This window comes from Ranitomeya imitator, chromosome 9 (genome assembly GCF_032444005.1).
Source record: "Ranitomeya imitator isolate aRanImi1 chromosome 9, aRanImi1.pri, whole genome shotgun sequence".
Lineage (NCBI taxonomy): Eukaryota > Metazoa > Chordata > Amphibia > Anura > Dendrobatidae > Ranitomeya > Ranitomeya imitator.
Window position 1 is genome coordinate 115,469,561 of NC_091290.1, and position 19,974 is coordinate 115,489,534.

Below are 19,974 nucleotides of genomic sequence, written 5' to 3' on the forward strand. Positions count from 1 at the left end.
GTCGAAACACTGAGCAAGCTAATTAGCATATTTGATCACACCTCAGTTTCTGTAGAGCAGTGGCATTGATTGGAACACTAAGGTGTGATTTTTATATCGAGCTACATACCCTACTAGGCTAGTGCTTCGTTTATACTGTCAGTTTGGGTTGATAGACTACCTTTAAGGAGAGAACCACAGAGAAACCTGCCTACGAAGCATCAGCAATTGTAGATGGCAAACTCATTAGTCATTGTCCTACTCTTTAACTAGCCTAGTAACATGATCTGGGATGGCAATCAGTTCAGACACCAATCTAGAGACAGCGGTTTAAGGATACTTGCTCCTCAACAGTAAGGGCTCCTTCACACGTCCGTGTTTCCGTTACGTGAGAGTTTTCACATGTACCGGAGACACTTACACACGTAGACCCATTCAAGTGAATGGGTCTGCGCACATGTCAGTGTGTTTCCACGGACCATGTGTCCGTGGACAAAACACGCTGAGATGTCTGTTTTTAACAGAAACATGGGCCTCAAAATTTCCCACACACAAGCACATGGATGTAACATGGATGACATCTGTGTGTCATCAGTGTGACACATACCGGCACCTGGGAATCAGCAGTACTGTTTGCGCTGTTCCCCGGAGCCAGGTGCTGAACACAGCTCACATCATTGTCCCCTACTCTCCCTGCGATTAGCAGAGAATGTTGAGAGTTACATTCAACTGATAACAGCGATAGCCACAGGCGGTGGCTGATGGGAGTATTTCTCAGCTGCCTGCTCTATAAATAAATAAATATATTGAAAAAATGACATGGATGTTTTCGCCGCATCATCTACATTGTCGGGGGCGATATATTGCTCCTGCGCAAAGAAACTGTGGCTCGCGCCTGCGCACTATACTTTGCCCTACTGTGGACAGAGCCAAAAACATAAGTGCGCATGGGCCTATAGCAGGGCAAAGCATAGTGCACAGGCGCGAGTCACCATTTTTATGCACAGGCGCAAGATTTCGCCTGGCAATGTGGTGACGCGAGGCGTCATCCACGTCAATGAAAGAAGGAAGATGGAGAGCAGCAGGGAAAAATATTGCATGCTACTAATTTAACCAAAAACATGACCGTCTGAACCTAAAGCCAGCCCCCTAAACACATTAGATGAAGGTCAGCCAAACTCACCTGCTTTGGCCGGACTGTTCGTCTGGTGTGTATGGGGGCCTCTCCACGCTCCTCAACAGAGAGCGGAAGAAGGATCAAGCAGTTGGAATTTAAATATCTGAGCCTTTTGTTTTTTGGAGAGCTAAGTCATTGCCAGAGGTGTCTCATGTGTTTTCTAAGGAAGAGCCGGGAGAGACAGCTGACTGCCGTTTCGGCAGTCAGCTATGTCATGTGCTTGCCCAGCTTACGACTCAGATGGGAAACCGATTTAAAAATTTACATTTTCTACAAATCTGTTGTTTAACAGGGATCAGTATTCTCTCTACATCCAACAAACGTTTATAGGAAAATGCAATGTGTGAACGCAGCCTTAAAATAGCTGTTTAAATAAGTCTTCCAAGCACATGAATGCTTATCCTTGGGGTTCAACCCCAGCACAAAATAGAGGGTTTGCATAGCTCTGAGGCTTCTTCAGTGATTGTACAGCATGCTTCAAGTCTCTGGTTCACTTAAATGAGGTTATGTGAAAGTCCCTTGCCCAGCGAGAGGCGAGAGTACAAGAGAAAAGCCCTGAGGTCAAACCGTCAGCGAATATATTATTATAGTATATCCATGACAAACACCATCATAGTCTATGGGGAAAGTACTTTACCATGCAAAACGTTACAGGGCTCATAAACACTGATATTCAAGAGTTTAAGTTACAGAATTTATAAGAAGGGGGAAAAATGGAATTAATGGAAACCACAGCGCACCACATTCACTAGTCATCCACCTGTGCAGTGCTTCCATGGGTACTTATCAGGGTCTGTATTGATTGACGTCTTGCATGGACCCACTGTGCCAAGAAGGATGCCAATCTAGTTGGTGTGCGTATGCAAAGAGCTGGACGACAATGACTAGTCCCCATGGCAGTACCACCAAGATGACTAGTAAAAGTGGCAAGTCGCGGTTTTAGAAATTCAATTCCTTCTTTATAGAAGCTTCAATTTTAACATTGGGCATCTAGAAAAATATTAGGAGTCCTGAAACATGCAGGTGGCTTTTAAAGCCACAATCTTGATGACAGGTTCCTACTAGCATTCATGATCTGAACTGATCTCTGCACCTACAGTTACCCATCTGCATGTAACTTTTTGTTCTGTTCTCAGGAGGAAAATGTGATCACTCTTGAAGGGGCCTGACATTTTGTCAGAAAAAGTGTCCATAATTGTGCACGTGCGTTGAGTTCTCCCATCGATATAAGAAGAGGCAAAGTGCCTTACTGATGGCTCACATCTGACATGAGTATGGTACTGTCTGAATGCAAATCATTGTCAAAAAGAATACCCTGACATGTAGTTAATAGAAAATGTACATATTTTAATATTTTGATCATCATAAATATGTGAAATTCATATAAACATCTTTACAATCACATCAAAAAGGCACCATAAACTGATGCAAATAGTCCAAAAAATCCCATGATTTTATTTTATTTTTTTTTCCAATCGTATATAGTTCTGCCAGGCAAACTAGAGTAAAAAAAAATGATGTCAATGTATAATTTTGTACATAACACCAAATGTTAGCATTTTAGCACACATTCTTGCTATATAAACCTTTGCCAAGATTTTCATGCGGAGAACCTCTTTTAGAAACTGTTAAATATTTATGTGACTTTTTTCGCTTGATTGAAAACAACAAGAATGCGATTATTAAAGTGAAAAACGTGAGTTTGGGTAAGCGATATGTGGCCTGGATTTCTCTATTAAATTCACATTATTATCAACATATTAAAAGCTGCTTTTTAGGATCAAAACTGGAACAAATCTGAAGGAAGCAACAAAGTTCGGCAATCCCTTCCCTGTACAAAGCCCCTGCTTTTAATCCAGCATCAATGAACGAAGTGCCTCTGCAGCTTCCACTGTCACGGTCATCTTACCAATTATATTCTGTCCAGACACTGAATCATAAACTGGATCAGGAAAAAGAGAAAAAAAAAGAGTTAACAAGACCACAATCTCACTGGGGGCTCTTTCGTCTGAAAGGCACATGAGACCAGTTATCCATAATGGACCATCATGCTAAACCACTGTGTCATCCAAACATGCATTATCAATGATTACGCCAATTATCAATAATAATAATAAAAAAAAAGTGGCTTGTTATATTGTAACCCTCATAGCTTGGCGTGGTTTCCTGTACTGGCTGCTGTGGATTCCATCATGGAACACTTTCAGAATAAGCCATGTGACGTTTGCCTGTTTATTGTGCAGATATGAAAGACAGATGGCTTGGGAGAAAATGAAAAGGGGCTTCTTGCCTTTGGCAAAAGACAAGCAATAAAAAAAAATTAAGATTCCATAGCGGTTGATCGCTATGTCTTTTCTGATACTGGCCACCAATTAAAACCCTAGGCAATATTTCCTTGTCCTGAAGCAGCAAAAAGTTAATGAATGGCAGAAGAGTAGCTCATGTGTATATATCATATATTTTAATATGTTACTTTTACTTTATTCTGGTCTACAAAACTTATTACTGATCCACTGGCTAGGTCATAATTGTTAAACTGCTGTGGGTCCCGCCATGGGGTTGACTTCAACCCCTCATCCTTCACTAGACAGCAGCCAATGGAAGTTGAATGCAGCTGGTTGCACAACTGCCATGTTACTCCTGACAAAATTCTTGGCGCAACTACCCAAAGCTATCTTAATATTTTTAGCGAAATAGACACAGAATGCACATGCAAGGCTTATGGGCAACCAGTCGCATCAGTCAACTTTTCCTGGCTGCGGTCTTGCTAGGAAAAAAAAACGTTTAGGGCTCAGAATTAATTTTTCCTGTTAGCAAAAAACAGACCAAGTTTCTTTAGTATTTGGCCCGTGTTACTTTTTACAATCAGAGTTTCATCAGGCTTTTCTCAGATGGAAAAAATAAACTGATTGAGGTTTCTCAAGCTCTGAAAAACGGACAGCACACGGATGGCAACTGAGTGCTGTCTGACTTGAATTGTCAAATTTGATCCAACACTCTGATCAATATCGGACAAGTCTCCTTGCTTTTGTGTGGATCACTTGATCGGACCTGTGAACTACCCCATAGATGATCATAGGTAAGATTGCAATCTGTAAAAAACAAGGATAGCACAAGTGCAAGAAAAACTGACTTGTGACAGAGCCCTTAGTCCTCATTTGGTTGTCTGTGATTCATGTGCTCTATCAGTGTTTTTCATGGATAGAACACAAACCTATTATAGTCTATGGGGCTCTGATCACATGACCATGAACATGTCACGCGTGTGCTGTCCGTGATTAACATTGCAATAAGTAGGAAAAGTTTTTCAATTTTTATTTGCATAAAAGAAAATCAGTGATGGTAAAATCTGATCCAACACACTTATGACAATTGGTATGTTTTTTGCATGTACGAGAATAACCATCGACATTGAAACGATGCCTTAGGGTCCATGCTGTGAGACCCTACAATGATCAAACAATTATCACTTCTTCAGTGGATTTAGGTACACCAGAAAGCCAATTTTAAAGTGAACATTTAAAAACCGTAAAGGGGTTGTCCTAAACAGAAGCAATTTTTTTTCAAAGATCTCAGACTGGTTAAAGGGGTATCCAGTTTCAGAAAAATTCGATCCCCGGGTCCAGCACTGAGTCTCTGCCACAACTACCGTTGTCTGTGAATGTCTGTGCGAGTTGTCAGTGAGTTCAGTGGCTCGTGATGTCTTTTTGGGCACTGATCTCATTGTTTGACGATTTCAGCGCTGCCGACAATAACAGACATTGGGATAAGCCGAGACTAAGCATAAAACCCAGAGTTGCAGTTTCTTCTGAAACCGGAAAACTCGTTTTAATAAAAGTGAAACTTGCCTACTCTCATCTTGAAACAATGAAAATGACAGTAAAAGCCACTCATTACTGGCGGGGACTGAGCTGCAGCTATTAGTGATCATTTATAGTTCTTTTATATACCATTCTGAGTCCTTTAAAAGGGAATCTGTCACCATGTTTTCACTCTGTAATCTGAGAGCAGCATGATGTAGCAGCTAAGACCATGAATCCAGCGATGTGTCACCTACTGAGCTGCTTGCTGTCATTTTGATACAGTCCCTGTTTTCTCTGCTGCCGATCTAGCAGTGCTCATGATGCTGAGCTCTGTAATACCCCGCCCCCACCACTGATTGGCAGCTTTATTTTCATATACTGTGTACACAGAAAGCAGCCAATCAGTGGTGGGGGTGGGGTTACATAGAGCAGGAGGACTAGGAAGCACTGGACACCTAGTCCTGTAATGATAATCTCCTGCAGATAAAACATTGGTTTTATTGACAAAGCACACAGGCTAGCAAGAAACACATCGCTGAAATCAGGCTCTCTGCCGATACATCATACTGCTCTCACATTACATAGCAAACACCTACTGACAATGTTCCCTTTAAAGTATTGTATACTTTAATATACTTTTTTTAGTATACTTTTATCACATATGTCCCACTATCAGCGCCAATCCAGTACCCTGGCAGTTCTACTTCTGCATAAGGCAGACTGTCAGAATGTCAAGGGGGTTGGCTGACTGGCTCATTTCAATAACTAAGCCAGCCCCCATCACGATCTATGATTTAGCTGTAATAGAGAAAGGGAACGGCACCCCCTTTTATACACAGCACTGATTACCAGCCTTCGCAGGAAGCTTTCTCCCATATCAAACCTAAGGTGTATTGCCAATTTTGCACTTGGCAAAGGAGCGTGGTTATTTCATGTTTCCCTCTGTATTTATTACCTGAATAATATTTATTCTTGTAACCCCAACAGAGGGTGAAATCTCTGACTCTTTAACAAGCCTTGCAGTGGGCCTGACCAGGGATAAATGCCGTGCCAGAAAGTCATCTTGGCTTTCGTCGATGATCATGTTACAAGGCTTGTCAAAGGGTCGAACACTGACTTATAGGGTAGCTAGTTACCTCTCCTAGATGGGAGTTCTTTTCCCTTTTTTCTCATGGATCATTGTCAATAAGACTCCGTACTCAGTTGGTCTCTTAAAAAGGAATCTGTTACCAGGTTTTTGCTCCCACCATCTGAGCGCAGTATAATGTAGGGGCTGAGACCCAGTGTCATATGTCTGGGTACGAACTCTTGAGCCTGGGCTTTGAGGTTGGTTTCTCTGTCTGAGCCACACAAGACACACATTTTTCCGGGTTTATAGTTTGTTATCCTTGTTGCTGTTTTTTTAGGGTAACAGGTGTCTTTCATTTGTCTGTCCTATCATCTTTTGGGTGCGTCCTTATATACCTTCCCCTTGCTGGTATTTCCTGCTGGTGATAGTCTCATTTGGATGTCCAGCCATACTATTGTAATTTAAACCACTCAGTGAAGGACCAGCTAGGGTTTATCTCTTTGCTATTTTTGTTCCTTATCCTAAACCAATCTTTTGTTTCTTGTTAGGAAGTAGGTGGTTTATTTTTTAACAGTACTTATTTAATCTTTCACTTGTTTTTTTTTCCCTGCCATTTTTGGTGTTTCATGCTACTATAACCCTTGTGGAGTTTTACATTTATTATAATAATAAAAATTTGCCTTTTAATCTACCATTTAAAAAAGGCATTGTGCCTTTGGCGTTTCTTATATATATATTTTTTGCTTTTTTACTATGATACATATGACCAAGGTTTTTTTGGTGTTTCTTTCACTCGTTTTACTCACAAGATGTATGAGAGATCTTGGTGAACCCCCTAGGTGAGGCAGCTTGGGGAGGCAGGCTTTAACCTATAGAAATAGGCATTTGCTGTTAACTCTGTTTAACCTGCTGAACTACAGCGCTGCTGTACAGCTCCATAATCAGTTGAGAAAGAAATATCCTGAAAGTGAGCACATAGGATGTCAAACTCAATTTCAGAACCCAACCGAGGATTAGACTTAAACTGACGAGAAAGTTGGGAAAAGAAGCTTAAGAAAACATTAAAGCATTTTTATCTTCAAGTAGAAAGCAAATTACTTCCACATGTCGCAAGCTCTGGTTACTATTGCGTCCCGGCTAGTTATCTGCACTTGGATGTTGCCAGCATTAAAATTTGATGACTTTAGTCCATTATCGTGATTTATACTTGGGATATTCAGGTAAAAACATGAAGAAGATACTTACTTTCAAGGTCTCCATTGATGATGTCTTGACCCGTATGTAATATATCTCTCAAGCTGACATTACTAAAGCCTATGTCGTCACACTCCAGGTCCTGCTCATCTTCAGGTGGGTCACTAACCACCGTAAATTTAATGCTGACGGATAGAGAACAAGAATCGTAAGCATAGTCAATAGATCAGATTGCATGAGAAATGTACCTTGGCAAACTTGGGATAGGGTACAGTCCCACTGAGCCAGTGAGATTAGCGGAAAAAGTCCAAAGTCTTCGATATAGAAAGCACTGATGTGGGTACTCCATACTTTGGGAAATCATTTTATTGGAGGAGAGACCTATCTCTTTCCACTCAAAATCATTTTAGGTCTGAAATTATATCTACTATATAATTGTCTAAGGGGTACTTCCGTCTGTCTGTCTGTCTTTCTGTCTGTAACGGTTATTCGTTTGCTGATTGGTCTCGGCAGCTGCCTGTAATGGCTGCCACGACCAATCAGCGACGCGCACAGTCCGAAAGAAAATGGCCGCTCCTTACTCCCTGCACTGACTGCCCGGCGCCCGCATACTCCCCTCCGCTCACCGCTCACACAGGGTTAATGCTGGCGATAACGGACCGCGTTATGCCGTGGGTAACGCACTCCGTTACCGCTGCTATTAACCCTGTGTGACCAAGTTTTTTACTATTGACGCGGCTTATGCAGCGCCAATAGTAAAAACATCTAATGTTAAAAATAGTAAAAAAAAATAAAAAACGATTATATACTCACCTACGCCGCCTTTCCCGCTCCTCGCGATGCAACCGCCACGTTCCGTTGGCACAAATGGTCTGGCAGAAGGACCTGCCATGACGTCATGGTCATGTGATCGCAACGTCATCACAGGCCCTGCGCGCCTGCGCAAGCAGGCTGGGACCGGAAGCTGCCGCCTGTACCTCGCACAGGCAACAGAACTACAAGTATGGTGAGTATGTTAGAACTACAAGGGGCCCTCGGATCGGAAGGTGAGTATGTTTATTTTTTATTTTTTAACCTGTGATATACGTGGCTGGGCAATATACTACGTGGCTCTGTGCTGTATACTACATCGCTGTGCAATATACTACGTGGCTCTGTGCTGTATACTACGTGACTGGGCAATATACTACATGACTGGGCAATATACTACGTCGCTGGGCAATATACTACGTGGCTGGGCAATATACTACGTCGCTGGGCAATATACTACGTCGCTGGGCAATATACTACATCGCTGGGCAATATACTACGTGACTGGGCAATATACTACATGACTGGGCAATATACTACGTCGCTGGGCAATATACTACGTGGCTGGGCAATATACTACGTGGCTGGGCAATATACTACGTCGCTGGGCAATATACTACATGGCTGGGCAATATACTACGTCGCTGGGCAACATACTACGTGGCTGGGCAACATACTACGTCGCTGGGCAATATACTACGTCGCTGGGCAATATACTACGTGGCTGGCCAATATACTACGTGGCTGGCCAATATACTACGTGGCTGGCCAATATACTACGTGGCTGGGCAATATACTACGTAGCTGGGCAATATACAACGTCGCTGGGCAATATACTACGTGGCTCTGTGCTGTATACTACGTCACTGGGCAATATACTACGTAATATACTACGTGTCTGACCAATATACTACACTAGATGGTGTACTAGATGGTACAATATATATATATACACTAGATGGTGGCCCGATTCTAACGCATCGGGTATTCTAGAATATGCATGTCCACGTAGTATATTGCCCAGCCACGTAGTATATTGCCCAGCCACGTAGCATATTGCCCAGTGACGTAGTATATTGCACAGCGATGGAGTATACAGCACAGAGCCATTTAGCATACAGACTTAAAATAAAAAATAAACATATACTCACCCTCCGTTGAAGTCCTGGCGCCTGTGTGTGGTGCACGCGGCAGCTTCCGGTCCCAGGGTTGGTATGGGCGCAGGACCTGTGATGACATCGCGGTCACATGACCGTGACATCATGGCAGGTCTTTCTCGCAAGACCTGTGATGACGTGGCGGTCACATGACCGTAACGTCATGGCAGGTCCTTGTCGCATATCATCCTTGCCACCGGAACCTGCCGCTTGCATGGAGCGGTCACCGGAGCGTCGCGAGGAGTGGGAAAGGCGCCGGAAGGTGAGTATATGATGATTTTTTATTTTTTTTACTATTTTTTTACATTAGATCTTTTTACTATTGAGGCTGGATAGGCAGCATCAATAGTAAAAAAGTTGGTCGCACAGGGTTAATAGCAGCGTTAATGGAGTGCGTTACACCGCGGCATAACGTGGTCCAATAGCGCTGCCATTAACTGTGTGAGCGCTGACTGGAGGGGAGTATGGAGCGGGCACTGACTGCGGGGAGGAAGGAGCGGCCATGTTGCCGCCGGACTACGCCCGACGCTGATTGGTTGTGGCAATGGTTGTGGGCGTTTTGACATGACCAATCAGCGACTTGGATTCCATGACAGACAGAGGCCGCGACCAATGAATATCCGTGACAGACAGACAGAAGGACAGACAGAAAGACGAAAGTGACCCTTAGACAATTATATAGTAGATATATATATTTCATGTTTTTTCACTCAAACATTTTCCTTTTACTACAGTTCTCAACATTGAAATTGCAAAGTCGTGGAATTATGGAAATCACAGAATGGATAGACATGACACGTCATCAATACTTCTCAATTTGCTCAGTATCCTGTATGAGCACCATGGCAGGAATGCCTGCACTATCCGTGAGGTTATTAATGATTGTCTGAGAAATGTTCTTGGGCAAATCATCAAGATCCGCTGCTGGCAGCTCCTTTACAATTGCTGACCAATGACGTCCCAAATGTGCTGGATGGGAGACAAGTCTGGAGACGCTGAAGAACACGGTAGAGCATTTCGGCAATGCAGGCAACATTCAGCCTGGTATTATTGTGTTGAAAAACAGCTTCTGTGATACTTTGGAGAAATGGCTGTACAACTGGTTCCATGAGCAAATCAATGTAATGCTGAGCTGTTAGTGTACCTGTAATGAAGACTAGATGGGTCCAGCTATCATCCATTTTGCCACCACACATCATAATCCCGGCAGTAGGCCTGATGTGAAGTTCCCTTGTGATGGCCTCTTCATGGCGTTGCCTAAGTGGTCTCGTGAGATTCGAAGGATGATCCATTCTGTACTGCCAGCTAAATAGGGCGTCACATCCCAATCGTAAGGCGTAAAACAGTCTCTACACAAACCATCAGAAGGTGTGTGAAGGACATTGGGCTACAAGGCAGACGTCCCCTCCCGATACAGGTGTTTTAATCAACCGCTTTCCAAGGGTGCCGTACAAGATGGCAATAGATGTCTGTCCTCTTAGAGATATGTCTGGAGACTACGTAGGCAACACCAAGAAGAAGCCTTCACAAGGGAAAATGAAATTATCTCACGAGTGGTTGTCAACACAACGCCATGTTGCTGTTACTATGATCAGCCTGAGTGGCCTAAAAGTGCTACAATGGCCTGCAGCATCTCCGGACTTGTTTCCCATCGAGCACATCTGGGACATCATTGGTCGGCAATTACAAAGGGAGCTGCCAGCAGCAGATCTTGATGATTTTTGTGCCCAAGTGCATTCACTACGGCAGGACATTCCTCAGACAACCGATGATAGCATGCAAAGGCGTGTAAGTGCCTCTCGGATGCCCTAAGAAAACCATAATTGCCCCTTTCTAAACAAATGTTCATAGTGCCACCAAAAAGTATGCTCAGCATTATAATCCAGAGCCCCAAGCAGTATCAGCTAGTACTTGTGTTTGGAAGGTCGCATCTAATTCTCAATCTATAAATGATATGGTTTTTGGTGGCACTAAGATGGGCATTCACAAAATGATGAAATAGCTTCGAAGCTTCCTCTGCTGCCGGATGTAGGTAGCCAGAATGTTGGATTTTCAACATTTTATCTACACAACGGGTATGCAGTTTTGGATACAAAAAAAGGTAAAATGCTGCTGTAGATTTTTGCATCACATTGTGCCTTTCAAATTGCAAAAAATTAAATATGCACTGTGTTCTGCAGCTTAAAATGACATTTCCACAGATTGCAAACAAATTTCTGCGGCAGTTTTGGAATGAGATTCAATCAATTTGCATCTGCAATACACGGCGAATCCGCAGTAGAAAATTCACAGCATTTAGGTTCCTTGGAAACTTACCTTAACGTTTTAGTTATTTCTACACTAAGTAGTAAGACCTTCTATTTTTTCCCTGTTCTTTAGAGAGATTTGTCGAAACGATGTAACTGCGATTACCGGGCAAATTCCTATAAATGATTACATTCTCCATAGTCGCCTAACAGTACCCGGTTTTACTACATGAAGGGGTTATTACAGTCACAATATTTTTTTTTATTATTATTTCTTAAGAAAAGTGTTATTTATTTCTTTCTTTGACAAAGTGATTAATAGGGAATCTGTCCCACAAACCCTTCCGTGACCTGACTCTGGATCAAAACTAACCACAGTAAAATGCTGCTTCCTCTGTAAAATGTGGAAAACACACACCCTTGGTAGCTTATGAAATTTAAGAAGGGCTTTTAAGACGGAGAAAGATGTATGTGTTCTTTAAGCTGCATTTCGACATCCAGACTTCGTGGCCGAGCTTTGGTCCTCCTCGAAAATGCTTAATTGCAGGGCAATGCGCAAAGATGCTTTGAATTTGTGGTTTGTGTAAGAGTCAAACTCCATTTTGGGCTGGCTCCGGGACCAGAATTCAAGACATGGAGGATTTTGATGTTTCTTGGCAGCGCAGACCGAGCTATGATCTGCTTGTAAAGATAACTGGTTTAAGGTTCGGAATAAACCTCATTTGATTATATTAGAAGTGGATCTTGGCTCCATCGGTAGAAAAGGACGAAAAAAAACCCCTACTTCTAACTTCTGTCACATTTGGAGAAATCTTTATGCTAACGGGGCTAACAAACAATAGCATCACTGAGGATCGGATGTAATTAGTAGTGGCATCAGTTGTGGGTCGGTGGCCAATATGTCCTGCTGGCCAAGAAGTCGTCTGGGGAACTGAGAAAAAGGTCTTCTGCTCCATGGCCAACGTCTAGTATTGCATCTTAGCCCTTCTCTCCTTGGAATAAGCTGCAGTACCAAACACAACCTATGGACATGAGTGGCGCTCTTTCTTGAGAAAAACCAGACTCCCTTGGCCTGGTTGTCAATGTAACCCAATTAATGTCACAGAGCCTGACAGCGGATACATGCTGCCCGGTCCATGTATCCGACATTGGCTACATGACCAAACTGCGCAGGAAACTAGTTGGACAACCGAGTCCCCAGCAGCTTCTGGAGTGACAGGACTCTGCTTGCGCGTGTAGGGAGAGACCTGTTAGGCTAGTTTCACATTTGCGTTAAAAAAACGCAGCGTTTTTAACGCAAACGCAGGTGGTGCAAAAAACGCATGTAAACGCGTGCAAATGCTGCATTTTTTAGACGCATGCGGCGTTTTGACGCGTTTACATGCGTTTTTTCCTGCGTTTGCGTTTTTGAAACGCATGATAAGTGTGTGACAGCTGCCAATCATCAAAATCAACTAGAAAACCCACTATAAACAGAAATAGCTAGGGTTAGGATTCCTAGGGTTAGGATCCCTAGGGTTAGGATCCCTAGGGTTAGGGTTAGGGTTAGGATCCCTAGGGTTAGGGTTAGGATCCCTAGTAACCCTGGGGATCCTAACCCTAACGATCCTAACCCTAGGGATCTTAAAGCTAACCCTAGGGATCCTAACCCTAACCCTAGGGATCCTAACCCTAACCCTAGGGATCCTAACCCTAACGATCCTAACCCTAACCCTAGGGATCCTAACCCTAACCCTAGGGATCCTAACCCTAACCCTAGGGTTAGGATCCCTAGTAACCCTAGGGATCCTAACCCTAACCCTAGGGATCCTAACCCTAACCCTTAGGGTTAGGATCCATAGGGTTAGGGTTGGGGGGTGGCTTATCAGTGTGTATTCTTGTGTTTTTCTATTGAAACGCATGCAAACGCATGTGCTTAAAAACGCATGCGTTTACATAGACAGCAATACGTTTTTTTGCGGCAAAAAAACGCCGCTAGAAATTACTACAGGTTGCATTTCCGCAACAAAACGCAAGCATAGAAACGACGCATGCGTCGTCAAAACAAGGCAAAACACATGCAAAAAAACACATGCGTTTTTAATGTTAAGTATAGAAAAAAAAAAACATGCTTTTTTTGCGCTAAAACGCAGCGGCAATAAACGCAAATGTGAAACCAGCCTTAGTCAGGTGTCACGCTGGAGGTTAGTCGGACAAGTGGAATCCTGGTGGCTGCACTCCTCCCACTATCCTTGTGTGAGGATCTTTCCCTGTGTGTGTCTATAGGGGACCTGGGGACCGAGCTGCATGGGAGACTAGTCAGACAAGTGGATCCCATGTGGCTTCTCTTTGCCTGATGCCAGGTCTCTCCCTATAAAAAAAGGGAGAGATCCTTACTAAAGCGAAGCCTGAGAAGAGAGGCCTCCGAGAATCCGCCTGTCCAACTAACTTCCAGTGCGGCACCTGACTGACAGGTCTCTCCCTACACACGCAAGAAGAGAACTATCCCTCCAATGCCGTGGCGGGGAGAAGGGATCTGCTTACCTGACTAGTGTCCTGTGCAGCTCAGTCCCCAGGTCTCTCCCTACAGACACACATAAGGAGAGATCCTAACTCGAGCATAGCCTGAGGAGAGAAGGCTAAAGGGATCTACCTGTCCAACTAACTTCCAGCGCGGCACCTGACTGACAGCTCTCTCCCTACACACACAAAAAGAAACCTATTCCTCCAAGGCAGCAGGCTGGGAGAAGGCATCTGCCTGTCCGACTAGTGTCCCGTGCAGCTCAGTCCCCAGGTCTCTCCCTACAGACACACATAGGAAGAGATCCTCACTCAAGGACAGCTGAAGAAGTGTAGCCACCAAGATTCTGCCTGTCCTACTAACTTCCACGGTGGAACCTGACCGACAGATCTCTCCCTACAGGCACACGCAAGGAGAGACCTATTACTCCAAGGCAGGAGAGGGGAGAAGGGATCTGCTTGTCTGACTAGTGTCCCGTGCAGCTCAGTCCCGGTGACATTAAAGTATGTTTTTCTCTGAAACATTGTAGAGTCAAACAAACAAAGATGAAATCATACATATTTTCCATAGCGTGAACCTTCTTTTAAACTGACTTAGGACCACATCAGAATTAAAAAAAAAAGGTTATAGATCAGTTTAGAAGATGGTTCAGAAGTGCAGATAAGGGTCACAGACCCTGCAGTCAGACAAACTCACTGACGGATTCACTGTTTGCTCATTCTGCTCCATACTGTGATGTTGTAGCTTTACCATTTGTAATAAAAGCCTATTCAGCAGAGGTGTATTACCGGAGTTATGCTTACATACCACAAAAAGTTAATACCTTGCATTGCTGGAATTCGGGTCTTTTAGGACAGATCTTACAGAGTCTCGATTGGATTGATTATTTGACTTATCCAGATGAATCACTAGAGGGATTTAAAACAAGGCAGGGTAAGGACTTCTACAAGACATCCTAGAACTCATGGCTTTAATGATAATAAAATGAATATATGAATAAAAAAAAAATCATAATCTGGCAACTAGAATGGACACACTAGATTGGGTCTTCTGTTTTCTGCAACTCAGTCTTCAGCTTTGCTGTATAGATTTGGACACATGCAGAGTCATCTCAATATCATTAGTAGGTAAGTTAATACAATGGATAAGGCATGAAAGTAACACTACATACACAACTAATGTTCTGTATGTATCAGTCCTGTCGTCCTCGGGTCAAGGGCGCAGAAAAAAACATTTATCAAGACTTATATGTCGGCTTTGATGAAAAGTCCCATGGAGTGGAATGCTTGTCCCCTCTTGCAAAACCACGTCCATTTTTAAAAGCTTATAGGGCCGGTGTGGAGATACAAGGGGCACATTAATCCATACGGTCTAATTCTTATACTAGACAGTCTTACAATGGAGCAGATGTATCCCAATGGTTCATGCTGCTTGATAAAGTAGACATATATTTAGACTGCCTAGTCTAAAATGATGCCACCTATGAATTGTCCTACTTTCTGCCACAATTTTTGGTAAATGGTGCTGTATGTTATGCCCTTTTTCCATTAAAGGGAATCTGTCACCAGAGGCAGGAACCCTGATTCTTCTGATGTGTTACTTATTGGGCTGCTTGCCGTAGTTTTCATAAAATCATTGTTTCATCGACAGAAGATTATCTCTAGATGACTACTAAACCTGATGCCAGGTAGTTCAAGCACGCCCCATCACTGATTGGCAGCTTTCTGCTTATGCACAGTGTACACAGAAATCAGTGGTGTGGGCGGGGTTACACAGAGCTCAGCATTCAGAGAACTGCTACATCTGTAGCAAATTTTAGTTTTTAATAAAAACTGCAGCACTTAGTAAGGTAAGTGATACATCCCTGGAATCAGGGTCTCTTCCACTACATCCTGCTGCTCTCAGATGGCAAAAATCTGGTGACAAATTCCGTTAGACCAGTCTCCCTTATCTGACAATGCCCAGAAAGTGCCTAAAAAACATAATAGATATAGTGCAAGTCATTCTTATTATTATTTATTGTTATAGCGCCATTTATTCCATGGCGCTTTACATGTGCCATGAAAGACTCTCCCTCAGAGTTGTTACATTTTTGCACTCCTGTAGGTTCCACAAAAATTACCTATTTTTTTTTATTTTTAAGGCAATATATATAATATATAATATAAGCCTTTAATGAATATATTATTTTCTACTTCTCTTTTACAACCTTAAATGTAATCAATAAAATGAGCAATAAAAATATGAGGCACGTCTCTAAAAATACACCATTTTCTCTAAAAAAAAAAAAAAACGCCATTCGTAGTGTTAATGTACCAATATACAGCAATACTAAGTGCACAAAAGCCTTGTAATATGCAAATGAATATTTCAATAAAAAAAGAAAATCATAATTTGGCAACTTGAATGGACAAAACAGATTGGGGCTTCTGTTTTCTGCAACTCAGTAATCAGCTTTGCTGTATAGATTTGGACAAATGAGCAGAGTCATCTCAATATCATTAGTAGTGTTAATATACAGCAGTATGAAGCCATGTCCAGACAATGCATCCATCATTGCTTACCGCTGGTGTAATTGTAATGGATCTTTTTCCCACTGGTGGGCTTCGGAAGGGAGACTGGGGTCTCTTCAGCTGGCAGACTGCACAATTTATATTCCACAAATAATCTTTTTACGGATTCATTCTGCGCGACGTCCGACTTAAGATCCAGACTCAGGGATATGATCTCAATTCGGATTCTCTCTGTTAACTAAGAGAATAAAAGAAGAAGAAGAAGAAGAAGAAAACCATTATACCCCACACACAGGAAAAAACTGTTCTCTAGGCAGTAAAAAGCTGCATTCAAAACAAAGGTTTTGGTGAATTTTTGCTGCTTTTTTGGTGTTTTTTTTATGTGGACTATATGTACGATTAGTCAACGGTACATGTTTAAGCCTACAATAAAAACAATCATTAAATACCCTGCAGTAAGTAAATTGTGGTACTAAATAACAAAGTACTTAGCTGACACTATTTCAATCAAAAAGAATAAAAGCCATTCCATCACGACAAGTTGTACCCAATCAGGATGGGTCCTACACTGGACAGTTTTTGTTCTTATGTTATTCTCACTACTCCCGATTATGCCAATTTTTTTTTTTATTTAAATCCACCCTACGATTCCAGAGATATCGGCCTTTTTATTTAGTGAGTGGCTCACAGGATCCTCTGGGGCGTGTCTTTAGGGCTCACAGGATCCTCTGGGGTGTGTCTTTAGGCTTCACAGGATCCTCTGGGGCGTGTCTTTAGGCTGCTCAGCGAGGAGCCACGCCTCCTTTTAAAGAACTGAAAAATTAGCACAAAAAATGACAATAACACCTTGTTCTCTGGAACCGTTTAGCAGATTTTTAAAAAAGAAAAAAAGAAATGGAATACTCGAGGGAACCGCAGGAATAAAATAACTCGACACTTTCGACCTGGTCCAGGATCAGAAAAACACTACTGTTTTCTTCCAAAAAGAGCTCCACACCTGTCTACAACTAGTTTGTGTGATATTCCAGCTCAGTCCCATTAACTATAATGAAGACGAGTTGTGATACCACACATAATCTGTAACTAGGTGATGTTTTCGATAGAAAGCAGCCATGTTTTTCTAACTTTGGGCACCCACGATAAATGTAGCTTAGTTCATCCTGGTATGAAAAATCTTGAGGAATGATTTATGACAACTCGAAGGAAAGTAGCTGATTTCCTCCCAACATCCAAATTGCGTTGATTGTCCCAAGAATCATCTTCTGGTTAACGGCCGGTCAAGTGCGGAAGCAAATCTCGAGTCTTATGGATATTGTCTTAAAACTCTCTGATACATAGAATTTCTGGAGGATTTCATAAATGTTTCAGTAGAATTATATTTAGCCCCGGCATATAATGTAAATGAAACGTACCACGCCTCCCTCGCTGCTGTCCTGAGCCCGAGGTAATGTAGAGAGATGGTATGGCTGAATCCGAGCGCGTGATCATTTATTTGCAGAGAATATCAGATTACACAAGAAGCTAGAAAAATTACAGAGCAAATGGATATGCTGTCAAGGAGACTTTTTTGTGGGTTTATAGTTTTAAACAGAGCAGCCTTTCCTGGTGTGTAATGATCAGAGGGCTGCCAAGTACCTTTCACAAATTCACAGTCAAAATGTAAATACCGGAGGACCTTGAGCACTGAGAAAGAGACTATGCAAATAAATTCTTCAACCGAGAAAATATATAGATGAAGCGAAAAAAAAAAATAACAAAAAAAGTGTAAAAAAATGTATGGACCTTCTCTAGAAGACCACATTACCAGCTCCGGCAAATATCATGGTCCATACGGTAAACTACATGGATGGACATTCATCTGAATGGCTATCATGTATTACTACAAACCACTGATCACTGGGCATTAATGATCCGGAGGGAGTCGTAAGGTTCCCATAAACAATAGGCGAACGTTGGCCAAACCCACCGAGATCAGAGGGCTTGACCAACAGTCTACTGAATATGTGGGCCTCCAACTCTTTCGCAACAGATTATGGTCAGGGCAGATAAGGTTCAGGAGTGTCCAATTTCAGACTGCCAATCCTCTTGTTCTCGAACAGATGAGCGGAGATGTGTGGCAGAGGCTCTCTCCTACAGAACAAAGGAGCTCTCACCACTTCCACATGAAGGAGTCGAGAGAGATAACTGCTGGCCGAAAATAATCCGAACCACCGTATGGCCAACAGCCATCTAAAGTGTATGGCTGGATTTCATGGATGCTAAGCTTCACTCACTTTCAAGCCACTCCTTCCATTTAACTGCAGACTTGTGAATCCTTACAGTGTGCACAGCACGTGATGTCAGGATTCATAGATCCTATTGGGGTGATCTCTTAAGGTGAGATCTTAGTAACTGCCTGCCCCTGACCTGATAAATATGAGTGAAGTGAATGCATAAAAGAAAGATATTGGATGCAGGGTCAGATGTCTTCTCCTCTCTCAGCTGGCACAAAACTGAACTTTATTAGTATAAACAAAAGATCATGTAGCGGGCCTTGCACAGCTTCTCAGCAGTCATTGTATCAGTCTGTGATAGGTCCATGCTAGGTCTATTCCATGTATGGTCTTCAGTGTATCCAACTCACATTCCAAGGATTCCAGGGCGTAGTTCCAGGATGTAGACGCCATCTTGCCACACCACAAATATTACTAACTTATGTAAGGTTAATTGATTTCATTAGCCATTCGCTCCAGCACAAGGCAACTTCCAGTATGGGTTTTACATTCTACCGGCCACATTCCGACTAGACTGTTCTGAGCGAGGCGACGCATGTCTAGTTGGCAAGTCATATACTTGAAGTCACGAGTCCAGCACCGACACCAGAGAATACTGACAGTGGGCACACTACGTGCTCACATAGAATGACTGCAGACTTCAAACTCAAGCCTATACAACCCCTTTAATTCTTACCCTACACCAACACAGGATCTGCACTATACCCTCCACTACCCTAAACCAGGTACAATTTGTTTTCCTTACAGTCTCTGGTGCTTATATACCGCATATACCAAAGAACATATTATAAGTAACAAAAGGACTGAACTCTAAAACTTTACGCTGCCTTTAAAGTAAAATGTCCTTGTACACATCCCTCTCCTGTTCTAATATTGTACAGCAGGAAAGAAAAACAAAACAAGAAAACCTTGACGTGGGAAATTTAATTAAAAGCGAGTTGATAACGAACGAACCAAACTTGTTTGCCTCATATATAATCCTTATTGTGACACTTTGCAGATTTAGACTATTACAATGGAAGGCGGCTCGGAGATTATTTATTTGGAAATGTTTCCCCTGTATGGACTTAGACGGAGTACCCATTTAAAACGACAATTTTCACAGCTGTCAAGCTGACTGAATATTTGATGTGTGCAGGCTTCTCCTCTCCTATAAATGAGACATTTCCTTTCATCTTGTACCCTAACACACGTTACCTAAACCCCCCAAATCTGAATATTTCAATAAGGTTCTTTCATTATTCACTAGGTTC

At 42.5% G+C, this 19,974-nt stretch overlaps 1 protein-coding gene across 1 annotated transcript in view; it reads right to left on the minus strand.

Moving 5' to 3' along the window:
• Positions 1–2,482: 2,482 nt before the first annotated feature.
• Positions 2,483–19,974, minus strand: part of RPGRIP1L (RPGRIP1 like) — a 161,938-nt gene continuing 144,446 nt past the window's right edge. Inside the window, exons 23-26 of the mRNA XM_069738570.1 lie at positions 16,500–16,686; positions 14,759–14,843; positions 7,274–7,407; positions 2,483–3,098 (exon numbers count right to left, since the gene is read on the minus strand). Coding sequence (XP_069594671.1) covers positions 3,007–3,098; positions 7,274–7,407; positions 14,759–14,843; positions 16,500–16,686 — 498 coding nt within the window. The 3' untranslated portion in view covers positions 2,483–3,006. The remainder of the gene's footprint in view (positions 3,099–7,273; positions 7,408–14,758; positions 14,844–16,499; positions 16,687–19,974) is intronic.